This window comes from Strix aluco, chromosome 10 (assembly GCF_031877795.1).
Source record: "Strix aluco isolate bStrAlu1 chromosome 10, bStrAlu1.hap1, whole genome shotgun sequence".
NCBI lineage: Eukaryota > Metazoa > Chordata > Aves > Strigiformes > Strigidae > Strix > Strix aluco.
In genome coordinates this window covers 18872169-18897249 of record NC_133940.1, presented here as the reverse complement: position 1 = coordinate 18897249, position 25081 = coordinate 18872169, and the positions used below count along the sequence as shown (strand labels likewise).

Here is a 25081-nt window from a genome sequence, read left to right as displayed (position 1 = left end):
ATTTTTCATGTGTGCTGAGATACAAACTTTGTCACTTGATCTGTGGAGCTCAGTCCCACACCAGGGCAGACCTGAAACCTTCCAAAGAAATCTGTCTAGACACAGCCAAAACCAACAAAAGCAACAACATGTTTTGGAATACCACAACCTATGTGTATGTGAGAACATGGAAAAGACATTGTGGGCCAGATATCGTTAGACCATCATGGGTTAATCTAGCCCTGTTCTCATGTCTTTGGCAGATACCAGAAGTTTAGGGCCATAGTACAAAATGAGGCAGCTGTCAGCATTGTAGCTTAGAAAATTCCACAGCAAGAAGTTGCATCCACATCTCATTTTTAAAATAACCTTTGAGAGACCTATCTTCCATGAATTCTTGATCTCATTTATAACTTCACAACACTCAGCAGCATTCAGATCCATGATCTATCTGTTTATCATGTGAACAAAGTATTTCTTGCTCATTTTAAATTTGCTGCTTGATAATTTCATTTGACTCCTCTCAGTTCCTCTAGGATGAGAAACAGTGAATAATCACTCTCTGGTCACCTTTTCCACCTTCTCAGGGATATTGTAGACCTTTATCATCCCTACTGTCTGACATCTCTTTTGGAACTGAAAAATGCTATTCTATTTATTCTCTCTCCTCATGCCAAACTCATTTTATGCCTTTGATTATCTTTCTCCATTTCTTTTCAAATTCCTCTCTGTCCTTTTAAAGAAGGGAAAAAACCTGCCCATCCTAGCAGTTAGAGAGCAGCAGAATGTCTTTTGTTCTCCCCTTACTACTGGCTGTCCATGAGCACTCACTCCGCAGACACGTCTGTGGGGCTGGCCATGCCCTTCCTTAGCTTCTTCACTCAAGAAATAACCAATGCTGAGGCCACTGTTGTGCCTGGATTGCTTTTTTTCAGGTTGCTGTGAACAGCACAGGTCCTAGAACTAATCCTGTGGGACTCTGAATTTCTAAACAGTAGTGACATGCTAAAGAGATTATCAGGGCGTTTTTCCCATTCCAGCTAAGTGTTTTCCAGGATTTTGGAGAATACATCTGCAATTTGTCATTACCATAAAATTACCATTTGCCAGTAATCTAGTGAAGGAATTTCTTCTGAAAAGTAATGATTATAAATGCCTTCTGTGATTATAACATGTGTTTCCTTACCCCAAGTGATAGTTCCAGGATTTAGTCATCTTTCCCTCTATGTGCTAATGTTTATCAGCTTACCCTTGGCAAGGCAGTGGCCTCCTTTCTGATATGTTAACCCCTGTTACCTTTCCTGTGCCACATCCCTGTGCCGGCAATAACATTCATCCTATCAAGCCACTGACTCTTTATTGTTAAAGGCATCTTTCTATAATACCTCAGCTCCATCAAACCACAGACATTTGGGAAGTGGTAGGAGGTGGACAGAGCAGTCTTTACACAAAGAAGAAATCTAAATTAGATCAATAGAATTACACTGGGATTATATTTGCATGCATAATTTTATGTTTTAGAGCCCTCTGTAACACATACCCTTTGAAATTGAACTCCAAAATAAATGAAGGTTCATTCATTAAGTAGTCATCATTGAATTTAGTTTTATTGCTTTAGCCAAGGGAAATGAGATGAGGTTTTGGGATATCTTCATGGTCACACACATAAAGAACATTTGAGAAGAATAATAATCTAGTTCTGGGATGTGATGAATATACAAATCAAGAGCACTGATGGCAGCCTAAAACTCTGCATGATCATGAGATACCTCAGTATTCATGACAGGGAATGAGGAGGTAACTTCTGTAATGAAAAAGCATCCCTCACCTCTCTCATAGCGAAGTGGGATTTCAAACTGAGAAAGCACAGAAGAGGGAGAGCACCAGGTTCTTGTTTGCTCTTTCCTCCAATACAGGAAAATCCCATCCTTAACAGCAGTAGGAAGAAAGATGCCCTCGGAGGAGCTGCCAACACACATTCATTCAGCTGCCAGCTAGCCTACAGCACTGCTGAATGGGCAGCATTACCCTCATCTCAAATGCTTTCTTCCACCTCAGAGTCCTCCTTTGTAACTCATTCTTTAATGTGAGATTTATCACTGATCCATCCCACAATCCAGCCCTAAAGGGAACTAAGTCTGTTACACAACTTGGGCAACAGGGACTAACTCTAGCCACATCAGTAGTGAGAAGTGAAGTGTGGAAGGTCTCAGGCACCCCAGAGGGTCATCCTTCATGGGGGATTACTGCAAAATTGCTACTCCACAAGCACAAACACCAAAAGCACAAATACCTTCTTGCAGACACAGCTCACACCCTGGCCCTGATTACAACAGGGCTACCCTGATCAGTATGTGCTGTGCTTACCACTAAGCATTCTCATGGTGCCTGAACATGGGTAAACACGAATGCCTGCCTTACTTGAGTTCAGCTGTTTGAACAAGCACACAGAAGGCATTCAACTCCACTCGACTCAAGCAACCCACGCTACTAACACTGCAGTTGTAATTGTTCATAATTAAAGAACTAGGATCAGCTGGTCAGAGAAAGCCAAATTCACTACACAAGGGCAGTGAGTGCCAACCCAGGTAAAAGGCTCTGAAGCCTACTGCTGTCCAGCCCTACTGCTGTTCAGCTCTCCAACCCCCAGTGCAGTGTTTCATGAGATTTTGCACACAAGATGATGCACTTTTCATCAACAAATGTCAGGCTGATTTAGTGAGCTGAGGTCTCCAGCCTCAGAGGCATTTTCCAGTTGTGTCAAATAATCCTTTCTAACTAAGGCAGCAGCAAATTCCCAAAGTGAGGTGGCGTTGTTCCAAAAACTTGCAAGGTAAAAGCTTTGCAAGCTTATTGCGTATCAGTTTGCTCTGAAGAGCAAACTTGGTTCTCTTGCTTGATGTTTGAGCAGTGCCTAGGGCAACTGGTTTTGCCCCAGTAAAAAGAGACAACCAGCCACCACCAGCCAGCAAGCCATGAACTGAGTCCCTGCTAGACTCAACACTGGGAACTCTATGCATCCTTCTGCCAGGCAGCAGCTTAAGCAGGACATCCCTTTTCACCACAGCAGTTCATAAGGGAGAAGATAAATGTGATTTTTCCTCTTCTTCCCTCCTTTAGCTTCTGTCTGACAGAACAGTGGGAAGCAAGACAGAGAGATCCTCCAGATTACAAATCCAACTACAGTTGTTGTCCTAACTGCTTCTTGTCAGCTTTAAAGATGTTTTTAAGCCAGCAGAATTGTTCACCAAATGAGGCTGAGATGATGCTGCGGACACAGAGTAACAGATGCTCTTCACAGATTCTCAATTAATAAACAAACCCCAAAAGACTACAAATACGGCTTTGTAAAACTTCTACTAGCTTGCTCCAGAGGAAAATCTGGCTAAAAGGTCCAAATTGACATTCACAGAATTTAGACTTAAGTGAAAAACAACAATGTTTTTGTGTTTAATACCTTGTTTTCTTCTGTGAAAGCCCATGAGACTGATAGAGATTACTGGAAAGATGGAGTCTTTGGTGGTTATTTCCACTAAGAAAGGAAGTAATTTCCATTCTTTTTCACAACATTCTTATACAAGAAGATATTTAATTTCCTCCTGGGACAACAACCTCACTAAAGAAAAGAGGCCTGCGCATAGGCTTACTCTGTCTTTCCGTGTGTGGGATTCTCAGAGCTGAACATATTTTGCTGCATGTACATGAGCTTGGGAATGGCAGGGACCACCTCTCATGGTGTCAGCACTGGATTCAAAGTTCACTGTGGTCCATGGCACGAGCTCTGCTGATGCAGGTGGGCTTTGAACCTCACTACCATCCTCCTGGCATTTACACATAATACTGAAAAAAAAAAAAAAAAGGCAGAGAAAAAGATCTGTGTGCTAAACAAGCCTATGGATGCCACAGAAGCAGTCTATGCTGCAAAACCAAGAACACTGCTGCCCATACTAATCACTGCATGTTTAAATAATATTTATTATTATACAAAACAAATGTGGGTTACAACTTTAAGAGACATTCACCTGAAGGTTAGCAGCTGCTGTAACTATGCATTAGCATTAAAGTCTGTTAGAGGAAATAGGAACTAAGTCCCCTAACCCTCTCAGAAAAGGCAAAAGAACTAAAACAAATCTGTTTGGTTTCTTAACAGAAGTGTCTCACAAAGTGCCTACACATTTCTCTAATATTGACTAACAGACAGTGAGAAGTAAACCCCAACAGACAGTACCCTCCTGACTTGCATTGTGAAAGACAGACACCAGTTCAGGAAGCAAAGCTCTTCAGAGGCAAATTGAAGAACATGGGCTTTTTAAGTGTTCAAAACAACAAAAATTCCATATATTCCCCATGTATCAGCAGACTAACTGCAGTGCATTGCATGTGATAATACAACAACAATACACCTTCAGGGCTGGATTAGGTCTTGTTTTATCTAACTGCTCTAATAAAACAACAGTGCCAGCCTTGTATTGGTTTAAAGTCAAAGATAAAAGAGGGCTGAACTTTGAAGGATCTCTCTGCCCGCAATGAGCACAACTGCAAACAGATGAATGTAATTACTGACTCTGCCTGAACAAGTTGCTGACCTTTACTTAAACCTTGTGAGAGCACTGAACAACCCGAGCCCAGACGGAAAACCAGCAAACACCAGTAAAAGACAGAAGAAATAAATTATTTTCCCACCTGCCCTTCTATTTTGTTAAATTACTTCTTATGGTTTGCTCAGTCGTGTTTTTCCAATGGTACAATTGAACAAAGCCCCCTTTGTTCAAATTTGGGGTTTGGGCTCCAGCTCCTGCTCACAGCCCTGCCACCAGGGCTGGGCTTCCCCAGGAAATCAGTGATGCCTGAACTGATGCTCAGTAGCAGTAATCTCAAACAGAAGACACCGGTATCTCCCTTGCACCTGGGAACAGATGTGGTGGGATGATCGATCCATCTTCTGTGCAAAACACTCCACAGGCTATCACCATCTGCTGCTGTCCCAGGCAAAACATTTCACTGATGTCTGATGACAAAATCAAACCAATCCAGGCAACTGTGCCTGAAATACCAAGGTAGTTCCCTTGCTATGAACTCAGCTTGCTGCCAACTGCTATGATCTTCCTCACGCTGATAACTCTTGCTGATGTGCTAGGGAGATCAATGCCCCTCTTGGGAATCACGGTACAAACACCCAGGCAAAAGAATGTCTTTAGAGAAAAATAACCTTGTAGTCAATTCAAACGAATGGGAAATAGAGGCAGACGAAGCCTTAGTGTCAAGCTCTAGGCCATAAAGCAAGGGTTTCTGTCTCACCCATGACCAGAAGATAGGCCTGAAAAAGTTTTATGAGCACAAACCTGCTCTACTGCTCCACCAGAAGCAAGTAGTAGCCTGGATTGCAATGCTAATGCCACCTCTGTGCTCCCTTGAGGTTAACAAAAACTATCAGGATCGCTACCACTGCAGCACCTCTGCCTACAGAAATCATCAACTACAACCCTCATGCTCATGAGAGAAGAATTTTAGTCAAACATATACTATCAGACATTTAATGTCACACATAAAAAGGCAAAAATACATTAATACAATTTTCTCCTAAATCTGGAGAGAAACTAATGTTACCTTCTCTTAGGCTTTACTAACACGAAACCATTTTTCTCAGCAATACTATTACTGTCCTCTACCAAAGAACTGCTTGTAGTCAGGAATCTGTACACTTTTCAGGAGGTGAAGGGTGTCTGTCTAACCTTTGCTTTGCCAGTGATAGTTGTCTTAACACTGCTTCCTTGTCTCCAAGTGATGAGCCACAAACAGAACCAGCCTGCTTGGTGGGAAAAGCTTGAGCAAAATCCAGGTACCACATTTTGACCTTCTATTTGTTGCTTTCTCCATTAGCAGTGGTTTTGCTGGTTTTTTCCATGAAATGTGTCAAAAGGTTTGTTTGCTGACCAGGGCCTGAAGCCTGCAAAGAAATTCCTGGGTGTGTGCTCCTATCCCAAAGCACAGTCTCTCAGGAGCAACTACTGCCCAGCCCAAAACAGACAATGCTCAGGAGCAAACATGGGAACAAAGAAATGCCTTGCTGAACAAGTCACTGATCCTAGAGACACACATATGGGCAGAAATACAAACTAAAACCCTAAACATGCTCTGAAGCCATGACCTGAGGGAGGCTACGTGAATTACTCCTGCCCCCCTTTACCTCCATGCACAACCTGCTCTTAGCCTGTAAGGAGATTACAATTCCTTTTAATATCAGTGGTGCCATTCCAAACATGTTCCTCAAACAGAGTATCATTTCCCACTGGGATTAACCCCAGTGAGATAGGGGAAGTCTTAACTGATACCTGGAGGCTCTTTAAGGACATCATTAGGACAGTTTGGATGCATGGGGCTGCTCAGCCTGTGTGAGAGAGGAACACTCAGGGCAGAAGCAAAAAGCTGTTAGACATAAGATCATTTAATCCAAGATGAGCATTTACTGATCCTTGCAGCACACATCTTTCATACTTCTATAAACAGATCTCCTCAATAAAACAATGCAGCAGTGTGAAAGTTAAATGGGGATGTAAAGTTCCTTTCTAAAGTTGAATGGTTTATTATATACACAAACACAGGATATCTACCTGAAATCAAAATTATCATGTTATTCATGAGTCAGAGAGAGAAAGAAAAGAAAAAAGTCCAATTTTAATACAACATGTATCATGGTATTACCATAAATCAAAAGTGCATTTCCTTCTTTTGTTACTTATTCTGCTTTCAAACAAAAGACATGTGGGATCTGCTTATGGCACTGATACAAAGAGCAGAATTTGAAGGATGGCCTTATCTCAGTCACTTATCAAGTAAATTGAATTTACACTGTCACTGAGGATGTAAAACCGTGAGCTGGGAAATTGGTAGCATGTGTAATTTTGGTGGTCTCTAGTGAAAGACCAAACCTTGAACTTTCAGGGAAGCAGAGGAAAATCCCTTTTGCAGTAGTAGGCACACAGCTGGGCCACGAGGAGCTTCAGAATTAAAATGTTTTGCTTATTTTGATATCAGAAGCAATGTGTGTGCACCACTCCCCATCACTGAAGTTCTTCCATTCACATTTCTTTTATATTAATATTACCCAGTTCACACTTTCTCCGTATTATACAGTGTGCATTTAGAGTTTGACTAGTTCCTCCTCACTGCTGCTGAGAGCTGCATGGGGATCTCCTCTCTTGGCCAGGATAGAGGGAGTCCAGTGAGATGCTTAAGTCCACGTGTTACTAATGAAAAGTTTTGCACTTGCAACGTGCAAAGTCTGAAGTCTTGAAACAACATCAAGATTCTGCCAGAAAGATCACATCTATAATTTATTTTCATTTTCAATTTTATGGATATTTCTGTTGCCGACATTTCTGTTTCCAGCCTCAGCACTGCGCTATCACAAAACTCATTTTTACAAGCCCAGCACTTCAAAGCACCCATTTTTTCTCTAACACAAAAAGTCTTGCTCAGGTTACATTTGCTAAAACACAGGACAAGTGACTGTGCTGTACTTTAATCTGGAACAAAGAGGACTTTGGAAAAGACCCATTCATAAAGCAATTGTCAACAGACAGGAGGACTCTGTTATGTTCCCCTGCTTAAAAACCTAATCATAGGTTTAGGCTTGTGCAAACTGCCAAATTCATAGCTCAATGAGCAAAGAACTTCTATTATGTATTTTGCTGTCAGCATTAACATTTCAGGAAAATGGAATGCAAAAGATACTAAATTAAGATAAATTACATGGTTTTTACTTCCTATTTTAAATTCTCATTCAGAAACAGAATTCAGGATTCTTTACATGGGCTGCATTTAAAAGTTTCTTCAGTCCAGCTGAAGCAGGATTTAGGAAATGCAAACTGAGCATCCTGCACTTAAGTGCTGCTTTGAATTTGATACGTACAGAAATGAACAAATTCTTTTGTGATACTTAATACTGAAGGGAGGATGATTTTACTTAATCTGTTTCATCCTCTTGAAAATTGCATAGGATTTTATCAGGCCTTTCCAAGTAACAAGCAGGTAAGAACCGGAAGAGAGCAACAATACACTTGAGGTGAGTTCTCCTCTTTCATTCCATGTTCAGTTTATTTCTGTGCCTGTTACATTTCTAAATTCATTTATGAAGTAAAAATAGTTATGCTAAAATAAGCTAGATACATACCAAGAGTACTTTTCTTTCTCCATTTAATGCAACCTTCTGGAGAAAGCCCAAGTAAATGGGTAAGCCCTAGCGCATGCACTGGGGAGGGTGGAAATCCAACAGCATTTCAGTGCCCTGAACAGACTCTCTGGGGAGTATCGATTCTGCCTGTATCTTCAAAAAAAAAAGGATGCAAGCAAAGAATCCCCTGGGCCAGCTGTATCTGCATCAAAGAGAATGAACAAAATATAAGCAAAGCCCAGACATGCTGTACACCCTCTCAGCTCTGATCCCAGCAAAGCAGGTCATGCAGGTACAGCTGTAACACATCTCCCTTCCCAGCCTGGGGGGAGCAGTCCCTCACAGCATTGTGCACTGCAGACATCCCGCTGAGCGATGGCTCACAGCTTCTTCCTAAAGACTGTAGGATGCTGGGGAATAAATGCCACACCCGTTGTCTTATTGAGGGCTGATGAGCCATGTGCCTGCAAAAGAAAAGTGCCATTTCATCTCCTTTCCAAGCTACAGCAACACAGAGGCACCTTGCCTGTCCTGGCTCAGGTACTTTTGTCCTTGGGGGACAGTAGAGCCCATAATGTTCCTATTTTCCATTGTCCTGAGCCCATTCCCCACCCAGTAACTTCAGGAAGAGGGAGGACTATGGCAGTCTTTACATCTATTTGGTCAGGCCCCAGATTTGCTTACTAGTCTGCTTACTCAGTGAACCATACATGAAGTACTCATTGCCTTACTTTGTTCCTTAGACCCATAGTCCAAACCACAACTTAGCTCTCAGGGCACTTGTACAGGCAGCCACATTCAGCATTAGCCAAAGTTTCTAAGGATAGGTCTGCAACATGTAAAGCAACACAGTCAAAAAACTCAAGTTAGCTCCAGAAATGGAAGCAAAACAGTCTTATTGCCCAGGTTTTGCAATGTGCTACTTAATGCTGCTGAGAGATTTATATGGCTCTGCTAGGGCAGGATACCGGCTACTCCCTCTGTGTTACGGTGCAGCCCAGGGCACAGGTTCGGTGCCGACTCTGAACTGCCTGTGCAAATCGAGCCCAAGCATCCTGCACATGAAGTTGTTTTCATGTGACTGCTTATGCACTGAATTCAGCAGCTTTCTTTCCTATGCCAAACAGGTAGCACAGAGAATTTAAAATAATAAATAAATAAATAACAATCTTAAATGAATTGATTAAACTCAATCTAATTTCACTGTGGACTGTATTACCCAGAGGAACTGTAGCAGGCTGTGGCACATGAAAATTTGTTTCTAACAGATATTATTGTTATAGTTATAGTTACGAGGAGAGAAGGCATATTTCCCCTATTTTTTTGCTTTTTTCCATAGACTTTTTCCATGGGAGGATTCTTCAAAAGTGGCCCCTGCAGCACCCAGACATACAGTAAAATATTCCACTTCTAAAGCAGCAAAACCCAAGAGAAGTTCAAGTACCCGAAACATGCTTTTCCTTGCAGTACAACCGCTTTATAAAAGAAAAATTAAATGTTAAATCTTTGTAAGACTGAATCTTATTCAAGCAAAAAGGCAATACAGCAGGGGGAAGTATTCTTCTGACCCTGCCCCAAATGTCTCTTTTATAAAGCACATTGAAAGAATTCCCCCAAAAATGTTTTTCCTCACATTCCTAATGTTACTGTTATCTTGCTATCATTTTGCCTTTTCTTGTTTTACTGATGCTTTATTTATCACTTTTTATCAAAGTGATACAAAAGTGTCTTCCTTTATACTCCTCATTTACTATGACTTCAAACTTGCTAGCTCAGTACTAGCAGCAATCCAGCTGTGGCAGGGTATAATATAGGCTATACAGCCTGCGCAAGAGCAGTAAATACCTCACTGTTAGTCTGCCTTCAATTCTGCACTGCTTCACTTAAACGGCTATCAGAATTTGAGCAAGTTTAACTGCAGCAACTGCAGTGTAGACATGTCATTTGTACTGGCTGGGTTTTCCTTCAGGAGTCTTTGCTAATGCTATTTTCTGCTTTGTTTACACAGCAGTTTTATAGTACCATTTGTCTGTGTTACCGTTGTTATCGGCATATTGATATGTACACAGCAGCAATGCTTCAGCATTGAAAGTGATGGTATTCTGAAAAATGACTACTTATTTTGGTCACTGACCAACTGCAATGTAAGACTTCTATTTCCCAGTAATCATTTATTATATTCAGGCATGCAGGCCAGGTAAATTAATTTGAGTATCCTCTTAAAAATCCTAAATGAAAATTGGAGTAACACTATTATTCATTAAGACATAGTTAAGATCGTGAGCCGCATTGCTTACCTATGGATATGGTCCAAACTGCAGCAATTTTCATAATAGCCTTGGTGCGGGAATTGAAGCGGCTGTGCTCAATGGGATTGCGTATTGCTACATACCGATCAAGAGAGATGGCACAGAGATGCATAATAGATGCAGTTGAAAAGAGCACATCTAGGGAAATCCACATAGGGCACAACTGTTTAGGCAAAGGCCAAGCATAATCTGAAACATAGAGAGAAAAGAAATGAAAGGAAAAAAGAAAAGGAAATAATTTGGGAAGCTAGGCCACCATTTCTGAGAAACTGTTGGGATATTTAAACTCTACAATACCAGTAAGGGGCACGTGCATGAAAAGTGGACAGAGAAACCTCTCGCGGGGCCTCTGACCAGGCAGTCCCTGGCTCTGGACACTCCATAAACCCGTAGCCAGTTCCCACACATCTGTTTTCCATGACCAGTAGTTAAAGGCAAAGGAATATTAATTTGGCAGCGCCTCCAAAGTGACCATTCTAGCTCTGTTCCTCTCTCTTAACCTTTCCCACATATCTTTACAAAATCAAACATTACATTAATTTATAATCACCTCATCACATTCTTTTCATGGATTACATAGCGCTATATGGCATTAACGTCACTCTGATCCTTTCTAAAGCTCTCTTGATATATACTTCTCAGTTTCTGTCTGCTGAGGAGAAAGGTAGCAGACAGTTTTTCTGCACAGTCTAACAACTAGCTAAATGATGCTACTTCACCTTATATATTCTCCCCAGGCAGTGTGTCTTAATAAAAGAGGAATACTTGCCCCTTTACAGAGCAGCTGGATTGAGCAGCTGAAACTTGAAAACCGTTTTGAAGGTAGACAAAGATGAGTATTATTCTTTACAGAAACAAGTATGCCAGCAAACTGAAGAGACTAGATTCTTACATGTGACAGCAGCTGGCACGCAGCTGATTTGGGTGCCTGCATTTATAAATCAGTCTACCCAGTGCTGAAGTATAGCTTGAGAAAGATCCTCAAGGGGCACTGGTATTTAAATTAAAGCTCAGAGAAAATTGATTTGTGAGTGATACTCCCATGTTAATGCCTAGAGTGGATTGCATGAGATCAATAACATGTCCTGCCAAGCTCTGGGCTTCTAATGCCCTTATCAAAACAAATCAACAATATCTATAGCAGCTGAAAACATGAGAGACTTCATAACAGTTGAATAATGAGATATTCTTGTGTCTTCATTCAGAACATGGATATCTAAAGCAATCTTGAAGTTTACCCCAAACATCAGAAACGTCACTCTGCAGAATCAATGTTATGTTAAGAATGATGCAGCTCCATCCTACTGATCTTGAAGGGAAAGGGAGAAATGTTAGTCTCAGAAAGTGTATTTTGAAACAAATTACCCAGCCAAGAGAGACCCAGGATACCTTACATGAAGAAACCTGAGATGAACTGAACCAGAGCAAGTTATTATGAATTGTCCCAGCAAAGCCCAGGAACCCTTCACAAAGGGTACAGCAGAACGAGATGGACACATTAGCTCATTTTACCAGTGGAAAACCCACAGAAGAAGAGCTAAGTGACTCACAAAACCCACACAAGACCTCAGCTCTGGGGAGATAACCCATTTAATTCAGCAAGTTTGCACCACCCCTACTAGATGGACTGTAAGTGGACTGAAATCCAAAGCAGCAAGCATTTAAGAGGTCCTTGTCAAAGGGAACTAAGTAAAGCACTTTGTGGCTGAAGCATCTTTAAAAGGCATCTCTGCTGTACAAATGAATTGAACTTGGTTAAATTATGACTCAGCCCATTCATGAAGCTACCATCAAATTCTGCTCCTCCTGCTCTCATTCACACTTTGCAATAGCTTAGGACATTGTTGCCATCAACCTGCAATTGAGCTCAGAGCTCCAGCTAAGCTCTGATTTGCGGGGTCTTTAGTGATGCCTCAGTGAATGCTCTAGGGAAGAACAAGCCTCATCTCCTTCAAGTGGTACCCGTGCTCCCTGTAGAGCCCCAGGCTTTTGCTGCCAGCCCAGGCTAAAACACATTCAGTCACACTTTATCCCTCATTACTTCTCCCTCTGAGTTGCAAGAGCCAGCTTTCTGATACAGGCTGAAATGAGGTATGAGCACAAGACCTGGAGCAAAGCACCACGTGTGAATATGCATGGGGCAATTGTGACTGTGCAGCAGCCTCTGCACAGGGGGACAGTGATGGTGATGGCTGCTCTCCCCATCAGGCAGACGTCCAGGAAATCTCCGGTGTCTCCAGAAAGGGACTCCAGGCCTCCAGATCCAATCTGATCTATGGCACTGCAGTGGGTCTGTTTCTTGACATTTGCTAGACCTAGAAGAGGTTTCTACAGCAACAACCTTTTCAGCATTATTGAATGATCAATAGCCTCTCTTGCTCCTTCCTTTGAGCTACCTGCTTGCTTCCCATGACTGATTCCTCCTGAAACAACTTCTGCTACTGATGTGAACTAGGCAACAGCATTACAACCAAAAAATTAGCAGAAGCAAAAGCGACAGTGAACATTCATACCCATGGTGTGAGGTTAGTAGGTGTTGCCTGCTGTCAGCCCTGGCACCACAGGAACCACAGCCACCAACAGATCAAAGTAATGCTGCCCAGAATTACTGCCTGGGCAAACTGTCAGGATGTCTTTGAAGATAAAGGTGATAGGAGAACCCTCCTAATGGCTAATCCATTTAGTCTTTACTGTCCCGAGGCACTCTGTTATGTTTCTAGCTGAAAAGGCTGTTATACGAGGAGACATTTTACTTTCTCAGGAAGTTTCCTAAAATGATCTGTAATAATAAAATGTCACTCTGGAAATTTGTAGAATGGCAGCTTGTAACACACGACTATACCTTGATAGGAAGTGCATTATATATATCCTATCTCAAAATGCAATTACTTTTAAGAAAGCATGGTGTGTACATTTGAAAAACTCCTACACAGCCTACAAAGCCAATAATTTGTAAAAAAGAAAAAAGTTTATTCTAATTCTGTTTCTAATAAATGTGCAAAACATAGGAAATGTGCCCCGTGACTGTGCCAAGATGCAAACAAGGATTAAAAAAACAATTCTGTTAATGTTGTTATACCTTTGAAACAATCTTATCGTCAGAAATACCCTATCTGCAGAAAGTAACATTTCTCTAATTTGTTCTATTTTATCTCATTTCAAAGAATAGCAATTACCATATATTTAGAAGTGCAGATGACTGAATGAAACGAATTCTTGGACCCCAGCACTTCTAAGCTTTAGTAATTGCATTTCCAATGGAAAGCATGCATCTCAGTCCAAATTTGGCTCCAGAAAGAATAAACCGGTACTAAACACCTGGGTAAGCAAAACCCAAATTCTCTGTAAGAAACTCTGATTTTTGTACCTTGAATTAATCTGTGCCCTTAAAATCAGTCATATATTTAATGTGCTGGTAGACCGGATAGGAGAGTGCTGAAGGGAATTAGATGAATCCAGCAGGTCAGAACAAAAGGCAATATTTCTCTACCCAGCGTGTAATCAAACTGCAGATTTTTTTGACTCCAGACATTTTGTGGATGCTAGAAGATTACACTGGACAAATTCAAAGAGAAAAGCATATAGAAGAGTATTGCAATGTTAATACTTTTAGATCGGTGTTAATTTCTGTCTCTGATCAGCGTAAAAACACTGTGTATGAAATCCTGGAAGGAAACTTCTACAGAATGCCTGTGTGCCTCCAACACTGAATAGCACCTCATGGAACCTGAGATGCTGTCGTCCTTCAGTGGAAACATGGGTCAAATGCTCATGTTTAACCAGGAGTCATGGTCCATAGTGGGTTTTCATCTCCTGCACTGGGATAAAACAGCAAACCACAGTTCCTGCGTGTCACTGAACAGCTGAGATGGGCACAAACTGTTGGCAGCAAAATACAGAAACTCAAAAGCATTTTGGCAAAGTCACAGACCATCTCTGTGTGTAGCTAATCTGCTGTCGCATGAGAGTTCCCTTAAATTTTTTGTGCTTTCCATCAAGAAAGATGACAACAATGAAATGTAATCACTTTTGTCAGAGGTTTTATGTATATGGGTAAAAAATGTTGTATAACACTAGTATTATGGTCATTGTGCTGTTCACTGCGTGAGAGTCAAAATTACCAGCCGCTGCAGCAGGAGGTGACTGGATATCCAAAACACAGCAAATGGAAGCAAAATTAATTATGTCAAATGGTAAAACAGAATTACTCCAGATTGTAAGAGAATGGAAGAACTGAAAAAAAAAAAAAAAAAAAGTTAGAACCTGTGGCTGAAAAGAAACTGTGGGACTGTAGAATAGACTCCCCAAAGCCTCAAACAAAATCTCATGAGTTTTACCCAGCTTTCTGTGTTAAGCTGGAGTAGACAGGAGTTGTGTGTACACATACAGACAAACACACCCCACGCTACAAATGGACTGGCTCACTGTATTTACATTTTAAAAAATGACTATTGCTTGTATACATTTATTACTTCTCCAGCACAATCTGCCCCAGGATACCTCCTAGGAATATGCAGTGTAATGCTCAGGACAAATTTGGAATAATAGTGACAAAATACCTGCTTGCACCACAATAAAACGAAGAGTTATGTAAAATTCATCCCTGTAGCTTCAGAAATTTTTCATGGCAAACTCACAGTAAGCTGCAGCAATCATTTCTTTTCCAACCATGAACAGGAATTTGGAAAAGGCTTCAGAACACATTTGTTGTGTTTAGCCAGAGCTTTATATCTATCAGGATGATGAAAAGGGTAAAAAACACCCTTCACAATCACACAGAAAGAATAAGGGTATATTTTGTCTTTTAGGCTCATGATGACATTTTTTATATATATACATACATGCACACATATATATAATGTATATATACATATTCATATATATAGAAAAAAAAACAGAGCTAAGAGGTGCAGAATAAGAACTAGAGATGCTTATCTGTTCAAATACAGCCTCTTTTAACGTTGTTCCTTGGCTTGGCCAAAAACTAAAATACATCTAATATTTCTCCTTTTGAAGTTCTGATATTTACTGTATTTACATTTCGTTTTAACTACTAGTAGGCCTTGAATGAATTGAACTAAAAATGGTAGGAAATCATTATGTTTGAATGAATCTTAATCCCAGTACAAAGCACAATTTCCCAGCAGTTAAAATGGCAACACAGCACATGCTTGAAGAACCTCTTGATCATCTTCTAGGTGCCACAGATTTATTCCAGGCCATTCACCGCTCTGTGTAGAGCTCTGACTCTCAGAAAGGTCAATGACAAAAATCCAGAAGATGCCTCACCTAATTCCCTGAGAAGTGAGGATATGGCCTTTCAAAATGAGAAGAGTGTAATACTCAACAAAGCATTCGCTCAGGTTTCTTTGCTGTAACTCAGAGCAGCGTGCAGACAATGGGAAACAGCAACCCAGAAGACATAACCAAAAGCTGTCAACTTCTGGTAGATTTTGCAGCTTTTGAAGATTCTTTCACACGTTCCAGGGAAATCCACTGTCGTGGCCTGGGAAAAAAAAGCCTACCCTTGTCCACTGCTAAAAATCTTGCACCTACTGCAGCTCAAACTCCTTCATAAACTGCCAATATCGCCTTTTCAGTTGGAGTACAGCAGGCCTTGGATCTTTTTTATTCCTGACCCCAAAACCCCAGGAGTCAGCCTCGGGTCTCCCCTGGTGCTCTCTGCCAGAGAGTCCAGGTAGGGCCATTCTCCCTGGCTGCAGTGTAGACCACGTTTTTAACATCTTGTCCTGCCCAGACCTGCCCAAGGGCTACTGTATTTCCTGATTAATTTGTTCAAAGGCTTGTTGTTGCTCAGGGCCCCATTTAAAATTGTTCTTCTTCCAGGTCACTTGATAGAGAGGGTTTATACTCTGACTGTAATCTGTAATATGCATTCTCCAGAAACCCACAAGGCCTCAGAAAGCTTGTGTTTCCTTTTTATTAGGAATGCACTGATTGCACCATTAATGTATTGCAACTGAAACATTTTATACTAACCAGACTTTCCAGTATTAATTTTAAAGTTTCATAGCTGCCACAGGCTTTACAAAAATAGAAAGCAATTACATAGTTTTAACATTACTGCATTACATTATTCCCAAGGGAATGAAATAATTTAAATTATTCTCTTTTCTTCTCTCTTATCTAGGAAGTAAAGTATTTCTTAGCCTGAAATACCACATCAGTAAGTGTAAAGCTATGTTATCTCTTTTTTGCTAATTTACTTCTTTCAGATTTACATAGACAAATGTCTCAGAGACATCCGTATTCATGACCCTGAGAGTCACACAACTGAGACTGTTGAAAATCTCCATCACGCCTGAAAAGTACAGAACGTCTTGCTTGACCCCCCACAGTCCTCAGTGATTACCAGCATGTCCACAGACAGGATCATGCGCACAGCCAAGCTTCCTGGCTAGAGGAACAGCTGATCTCAAGGGCATCATCAACAGAGTGGAATTTAATGTTTTTCTGACATATTGAACTCCTGGGTGCTGGGTTACATGAGAACTTGTGTTTACTTTTAAGTTTCTAGCCTGCATTTTTCTAGAGGAAAAAAAGGCTATCTGGATCCCTTAAATAGCACATATTCTAGCACAGCCAAGCACAGGGACATAATCTACACACAAAGAGTGAAGATGCCTTTTAGAAGACCTCTATTCTTGAATGCTGCAAGTCCAAAAAGGCTTGAGGGTCGCAACAGATGCTCAGTGGAGGATGGGCTCTCAGGTGATATGATAGCTAAGAGGGTGGAAGAGATCACCAAGTGAGAAAAGGAGGGTGACACTGTGTCCAGATGTGGTGTTGGTGAGACCATTGCTGGCACCCTGTGCTTGACTCGAACCTCTGCACCTAGATGATATGATTTTGCTATAGTGCAACAACGCACAAAGGATTTACTTGAGTCTGTGCCACCGATCACCTCCAAACTGGGCCGTGCCACCATTCCTGAGCTTTGATTTTCCTCTGAGCTATTTGCTTTTCACCTTGTGAAGCCATCAGCATGGCACAAGTGACCTTGGGGCAGGGAGCAGGCAATGGGCACAGAACAGTGTGGTCTCCTTCAGAAACCCCCCACCGTCAAGTGAAACCCCGGCACAGCTGGATGAGCCTCCAAAGGTCTTTTGGTTCTTGCCTCACAAGTTATAGCAATTAATTGATGTGACTGTATTTTATTGCAAATTAAACAATTGTACCCATTATGGCATTCTGGGAATTTTAAATAACTGTGTTAGATTTTGCTTTCTATCCAGTATGGCAACAACTTGCCGTCTTCACAGGACTTGTAAGAAAGAAGCAAATTTAAAGCCAGAATGGATGTAATTTTCTGATCTAGGGAAAGGTTGCTTGAGTATCATTTAAGTAATATTTTAAATGCAAGGAGCCAGCTTTATCCATGCTATACTTAAAACAATCCTTCTAATAAAATGAGATGTTTGCTAAGAAGACAACATAGAGAACGCTGTTGCCATCCCAAAGGCAGCATCTCTTCTCAGGGAAATATCAAATTATTCTGCTGCAGTCTGTCATTCCATGAATCCATATGTTACATTCATCTTTTCATTTATTGGCGGAGACTAAAACTATGTTTGAAGTCAGAGGAAAAATTTCTAGGCTCAATAATGTTCTGCTCACAGTTTAAGCATCCGTAGCTGAATCTGGAATTTTTACCTTGGGTGATATGGACAGTTAACTGGGCAACAGTACAATTAATTGAATTGTATCACCAACATCATATAAAGGGTTCCTTACAGCATTTTAACTCCAACAGACATATGATCTCTTCACACAATTCTGAGATATAAGTTCTTCACAATACTTTATCTAAACAAAACCAGAGTCTAATAAAATATTCACACCAGTAAACATTTTCCTTTTACTGATGTTCTGTATGTCAGCACAATGGCAGGACAGTGGCCTCTAATTTCCTTCATGCAGGTTATGGATCAGCCTTCATCCATTATCTAAACAACTAATAAAACAACAGTTGAACCAATCATACTGGAAAATAAGCCCACAAGCTAACACAGACCCCAAATGAATACCCTCTAAATGTAAAAATAAAAATATTTTCCAAAAAACTGTTTCATAACAAAGTGCACAAACCTGTGACAATAACAGGTGGTTTTCCCTAGTTTTGATGAAATTGAAAGAGATCCGTTATCACAAGAAATAACTGCCAAAACATACAGATCATCTGAGGAAAATAAAATTCAGAACTGAAAATGATGTGGCATTATTTGGATTACAACTGACTGCTGAGCAGTTGCCTTAGTCGGAACAAAGAAGTCATCTGCTCAAACCAAACAATATCAAATAAAGTTTAGACTATGGCTCAACCCTAGGACTGGCTCTGAGGATAGTGAGAGGCCACAAGACCATACAGAGGGGAATTTTTAGGTCTTTAGTTTGACTTCAGCATAACTCTGTGGCAATTCAGACATCTGTGCCATCCTGACAGATGTGTGGGAGCCTACCTGGGATTAATCCTCTTTCTCAGCTTGGGCTCCCTCCTGTCAATGCAGCTGAACAAACTGGCCTCTGAATCCTGATAAAATGTCTGATTTTGGAAAGAACTATAATAAAGATTTCCTTCATTTGATGTAAAGGGTTCCGTATTCAGAGAGCACAGATTTGTCATCTTTAACTAACTAATGCTTTTACTAAATATTCCAGGAAGATGGCCAATTTGATAAGAATTTATTTACTTACTCTAAACAATCTTCTGCTAATCACTAACATTAACTTTGAGCATACCAATGCAGACGTCTTCAGGAGTTTTGTAAGTCTGGTATACCTTGCATGCCCGGTTAGTATTTTTTTCCCTCTCCATGGGGGAAAGTAAAGAATTGCATCTGGAAATATAAAACATAACATGAGGACAGAGCAAGATCTGCAGTTTGAAAAGCAGCAGTGATTTTGCCTCCCATTTGCTCACAGGTTGCTAGATGTGACCAGGATGCCACCATTGTCTCAGCCCTTGTTCAGCACAGTGCTATGCTTGCACCAGTCTAATGCCGATGGAAAGTGCAGCCTACACTGCTCAAATGCTTGGATGAATTTAGTTCAGTGAGTCAGCTTTCCTTCTTACTGTACGGTGTACCTTCCTCAACAGCAGGAAAGCTATTAGGGACAGTAGGTTAATTGTCTGGCTGAACTTCATGCCAGTGTGAGTCACAGTTTTCTTGTCTGATGAGGTTAAAAGCCAGTACAAGTAGTCAGTGAGACTGGTAATGGCAAGAAATCACTTCAAGCAAGGGAAATAAGCCATGTTTTGGTTATGCTCACAGATGTTTATTTCCATTTCTGGTATTTCTCAGAGCAGAGGACTTGCAAAACGCATTCCGTGTTTAGCATCCTCCAAGCCAGTGGGCATCTCTGATTCTTCATGATTGTACAGGTAGAAATGCCAGCATGACAGTGCTTCACAGAAGCCACTGTAAAAAGCAATTATTTGGGGGTTGCTAAGAAGCCTAGAATTTCTGCTCCATATCCTTGAGTGCCATCTACTGTCCTTCTGTCACTGAATACCTTAGATGCAAACCTCCTGCTTGCAAAACATTTCTGCCACCATGCCCATGCTGCTTCTGACCAAGAACCGATATTCATTATAGGAGAAGTGTCAAGCTGGAGTTTGTCACAGTGGAAACTTTCACCGTGGGACCCTGAAAGGTGATAGAACAGCACCTTCAGCGGCTTTCTCAAGGAAATAGTTTGCTAGTGAACACTATTACGTATGCAGTAATCCCAAGGAAATCTGAACATGTGAGCAAACCACCGTTTTCTAAAAAACTCAGCATAGTAATCTGTGCACATGCAACCTGCCCCAATTAAAAGGCAATGCAGTGGAGAATCACTGTCCTTCCCTGAAGCAGAAGAATTCATCTAGTATGTAAACAAGATTCAAATATTTAATTAAGTAAATCTAATAGCGATCTAGAAAATGCATGTATTGCTAGTCAGTTCTATACTCTATAGGAATAACCTGCTGAACCATGGCGAGTGTGCAAACAACCTCCAGATTGCACCCAGAAATGTTCAGTTATCCACCAGGATTCTTGTAGTGGTATGACCCAGACTTACACTTTGGGAAAATTTTGTGAATAACTTTCTTTTAACTGAGGAATAGGATGTAGAAATGAGATGAAGCAAACAAGTGCAGCTAAACTAGACCAAGTTACTTAACTGCTTGAGCTCTTCTCAGATTTTGCACAATACTTGAGAAATAACATTTCAGTAGCCTTTTCTTCCAGTACAGTGTTTCAAAGTCTGGAGTCCCATTCCCTCTACTGTCAACCTCAATTACCCAGCTGTTCTTCCCCACTTCTTCCCCCTGTTATCTGACAATACTTAGATGTTTCCCCATTTTGCCAGGCCATAGGAACCCTGGAGACTCATTTCACAGGCCTGGAAAATAATTTTCTGAGCAGGACTAGGTCTGGAAGCTTCATCGGCATGTAAGCCAGACAGCGTGGTGCCTGCTGGAAAGCCCGTTTCTCCATCAGTGGCACAGGAGGCTTTCCTAGACAGCCCAGACACCTGCAGGACATGGACTTGTGAGAGGAGAGCCCCTGGTGTGGCCTGCTCCACTTCCATCACCACAAGAAAGCATAAACTTTAAAGGCTCATGTTTAATCGAACTTCTCTGTGGGGAAGCACGGACAGAATCACAGTCTGAGGATGTCTGTACATTAAGCCATGGAGGGAAGAAGGTTTGCAGACTTCACCTCAGCATGTTGCAGTATTTCTTCCTTTCTCATCTGCAGAGGCCTGCAGGCTAATTCTGTCTTCAGCCCAGGAGCAACCAGTGCTACAGCTGAGAGACTCAACTCCTGGCCCTCCCGTAGGATTTAATTCATTCAGCCTAGCTGGGAACCAACCTCCCATCTGGGTATTATACTCAGAGAAGACTGGCTCATCCCAAGCCCCCTTGCCATGAAGAAGGAAGGTGACTGTGTCACCAGCATCCAAGCATCCAAAGCAATCCTGAGAAAGCAGGAGTCTGGGAAGGCTGCGTGTGGCCAAAACTGCACTGTCCCTCTTCAGAAACATGGGGCTTCTGTACCTCTGCTCACCCCATGCCCACCCGGCAGAGCTGATACACCCCCAACCAGCCTAATGCAGCGTGCTAAATCAGCCCTTTACTCCAAGCAACCAACTGGTCATTCGGTGCGACAGCCCAACTTGTAAAACCACATAATACGATGTTAAGGATTTGCATTATTGTAAGCATTTTGTACACAACTTATTACTAATAAACCTGCTCACTACTAACAGAGTCTACTATAAAAGACTTGAAGTTGGAATATGATTTAAACTTGGATTATGGCGCTTTCATACTGCAGTATTTATAGCCTATAAAATGCCAAATTATTGTCAAACTGCTGCATGAGGACACGTAAAAGTCAACTCAGCACAGCTTTCTTTACAGATCCAAAGATTTAGAAACACCTCAGACTACTCCAACACAAGTACCTTCATCCTCATATCCTGGCATTCAGGTGACATCCCTCAGCCAAAAAGAAAACAGGCAGCAACATCAATCCTCCCTAACTTTATGACCCTCTGACAAATGATGCAGGTACACAGTTTTGAATCCTGAGAAGGTCTGTGTTCAAAATGGCAATGCAGGATGAGGTGATCCCATTTCCCATAACAATGTTTCAGCATTTGGAATGTATACCAGATGGGTAACATCAGAGGCAAAGTGAAACTTAACATATGACCACCGTCTGGGTACAGTTGTACTCCTTTATTTCTGAGTTTTGCAGAAATTGTAGGCCTATTGTAAGTTCCATTAACTTGAAGTAGAAATGTAATTTAATATGGATAAATGAAGTGTGGGCGTACTGATATATTAGAAAGAATACTATTACCCAGAAAATTATAGTGGTCTCATGAGGTGGAAAAGGAAACTAAAGAAATGATATTTAGTTAAGTTATACCATCGGGTTTTTTGATAGACTTGTTTTTGCTTTGTAATCAAATGCAACATTATTTTATTATCATGGTTATACTATTATTACAGTGTAATCTTGCACTTGATTACAAATCAAAACCAGTGATAACTATGATAATAAAATAATGTGTTAACATAATAATCTAGCGAAATGTAATAAAATAAGTGTTGAGGTAGATTTAACAAATGTAAATGAGTAATATGGGTGTCGTAGTAGAACTAGTTACTCCCAAGATACAAGAGGTACTTATCCCAATATGGACTAGAAAAAGCTTGGAAAAATGATTATGGAAAGTAAAGGGTATGTTTGAAGGACTTAATTTTGGAAGTTGTTTTTCCTGTGTTCATCTTTATCAACATCAACTTGTCGTGTTATATCAAAAATATAACCTTGTTCTGCTGTTGTGTGTCTTAGATGGAGACAGCTAACTAGATTTTAGCAGTAGACTCACGACTTTTGTCTTCTGCTCTGTTAAAATGCAGTATCTCCATTCATTTCAGATCAGCTGATCAGAAGGAATCAACAAAAGCTTAACTGGCAAATGCAAAATTCTACCCAACAAATTCAAAATTTACATAGAGGAGTGAGAAGTAGTTACCATTCAGAACAAACATGCGGACATAAGGACAGAGCTCTGCTGCCTTCTAAAATCAGCCATCAATATTCATAGGTGTCAGACACGCATTTACAGTCTCCTGCATCCCAGTGGGTGCCAAATAGGTACGGTAACAGCCTGTCATACAATTTCCATATCTCAACAACACCAAGACCTTTTTCTACAGCTGCTGCCTCTGATTGGGGATAGAAATAGACATTTATAAAAACAAGTGAAACACCCAAAACTTACCTAAAATAAACACATCGCAAAAAATATTATACATCAGAAAGTGGAAACGGATTGGTCAGGGTAACAACTGGTCTGTCTCTATAACTCCAGCACAGCTGGAGAAGAGAGCCTGCTGCCAACATGTCAACAGTAATAGAAAGCAAACCAAAATAACAGAGAATCAACAGAACCTTATCAACTGTCCTGCCTTGCCCATAAAATCTCACACCTAAGAGTTGGTAGAGGAACTAGGTTATTTCACGTTTGTGCATTACTCGTTGAATTTTGTAGTCCTGAACCTTTTTCACCTAGGACCCAAGACGACATCTCGTAGGAGAGATTCACTCACTAAACCCACTGCTGTCACTGTGCTTATCAGAGTTCCTGCAAGAATAGTAAAGTTTTCCAACAACGAGACTTATTACAAACAGAAAACATGAAGGAGGCTGGAAAAATGGAATATATATTTGAAACTAATGCATGATACCAAAATGTTGATATAGCACATATTGGTAATCACAGCCTAGGCTCTGTGACAGGCTCATGCACAAATTCCCCTCATCTCATTAGCATCTTTAATGACAATTTTGGCAGAAAAGCTAGTGAGGATCCATTCTATTTCTCTTGTGAGTTGTCCATTCAGAAAAGGGTTGTATTGCATCAATGAGGCAGCGTGCAAATTAGTGCAAAGCAGAGCAATTGGCATGTGGCCCCTCTTCCATCAATGTAATTTCCATTTAATTACCATGCAAGCAGATGAATGACATCAGAGCCTCTTTCCCAGCACGTGCTGATAAACCACGAAGTAGGAACTTAATGCTACACTTACCATTTGGTCTCAGGGAAGCAAACTAACCTACAGGGGTATTTGCGCATATTTTAATGAATATTAGACAACTCTAGAACCAGAATTTCAAGGGATATGTCATGTGAATTGGAGAGACATTAAAATCATAATTTGCCAAGTAGAATTTAATGATACCAATTCAACAGACAAATGTGAAAGCAAGTAGAAGAAAAATCTGAGTTAATTCTGAGTTAATTGACCCAATCCTGGAAACATTCATAATTCAAACCAATGGATTACATTGGTATATTTGTCTTACAATATATCTAAGTGCTTTTCAGACATTTCACCTTGCTTCTCTGTATTTCTTTCCATCTTGTCTAAAGCGGCTGTCTATATATGTATTGCCCTGCATAATGGCAGTGATTTTTCCATACTTTTGAGCTCAAAGACTAGGTTGGCCCATTACATACACCTCTTCTAAAAAGGCAGTAGTTTGTTCCTTGGGGTCTTGGCATGTCACCATCACTCAGGTTGAGCCCTTAGGCAAGAAATTATGATATGGTATTAATCACATAAAGAACATTAAGGTTACCATATGCTGAAAAGAAACCATATTTATTTTCACAAAATGCTGCCCATAACACAATACAGTAAAAGCAGCAAATATGATAGGATGTACACAAATATATCATCTATCTGCATGCAACAACAGACTTCCTGAGTGAATACAGGGCATAATTTCCAAACAGAACAAGGATGAAAGAGTTTTTCAATTACACGTTAAGTGAAGACTGAGTACAAAAATACAGCTGACCATCCTTGGAGTCCTTCTGTGTTTCCCTTTACGTTCTCCAATATCTGCAGCTACAGCCAGCACAGGAAAATGAGCCATATGTTAATCTTTACAACAGACTGCAAGTAGGACCGTTCCTGGAAATTATAACTGCTCATTGGCAAGTGCTGAGAAACACATGCTACTAACCAGTTCCTCATCCCAGTTTCACTCTGCTGGGGTGAGTGAGAAGAGATAGCAAGTTCTCA

At 40.8% G+C, this 25081-nt stretch overlaps 1 protein-coding gene across 6 annotated transcripts in view; it reads right to left on the bottom strand.

Moving 5' to 3' along the window:
• The window catches only part of HTR2C (5-hydroxytryptamine receptor 2C), a 98694-nt gene that overhangs the window by 4672 nt on the left and 68941 nt on the right, over positions 1-25081 (bottom strand). For 5 of the 6 annotated variants that reach the window (XR_012624520.1, XM_074834637.1, XM_074834636.1 and 2 more), the window contains one exon: positions 10450-10650. The exons of the other annotated variant lie outside the window; for it this stretch is intronic. Coding sequence is in view for 4 of the 5 variants with exons in the window: in XM_074834637.1 (XP_074690738.1) it covers positions 10450-10650 (201 nt within the window). In the remaining variant the exon portion in view is untranslated. The remainder of the gene's footprint in view (positions 1-10449; positions 10651-25081) is intronic. 6 annotated transcript variants of the gene reach the window in all.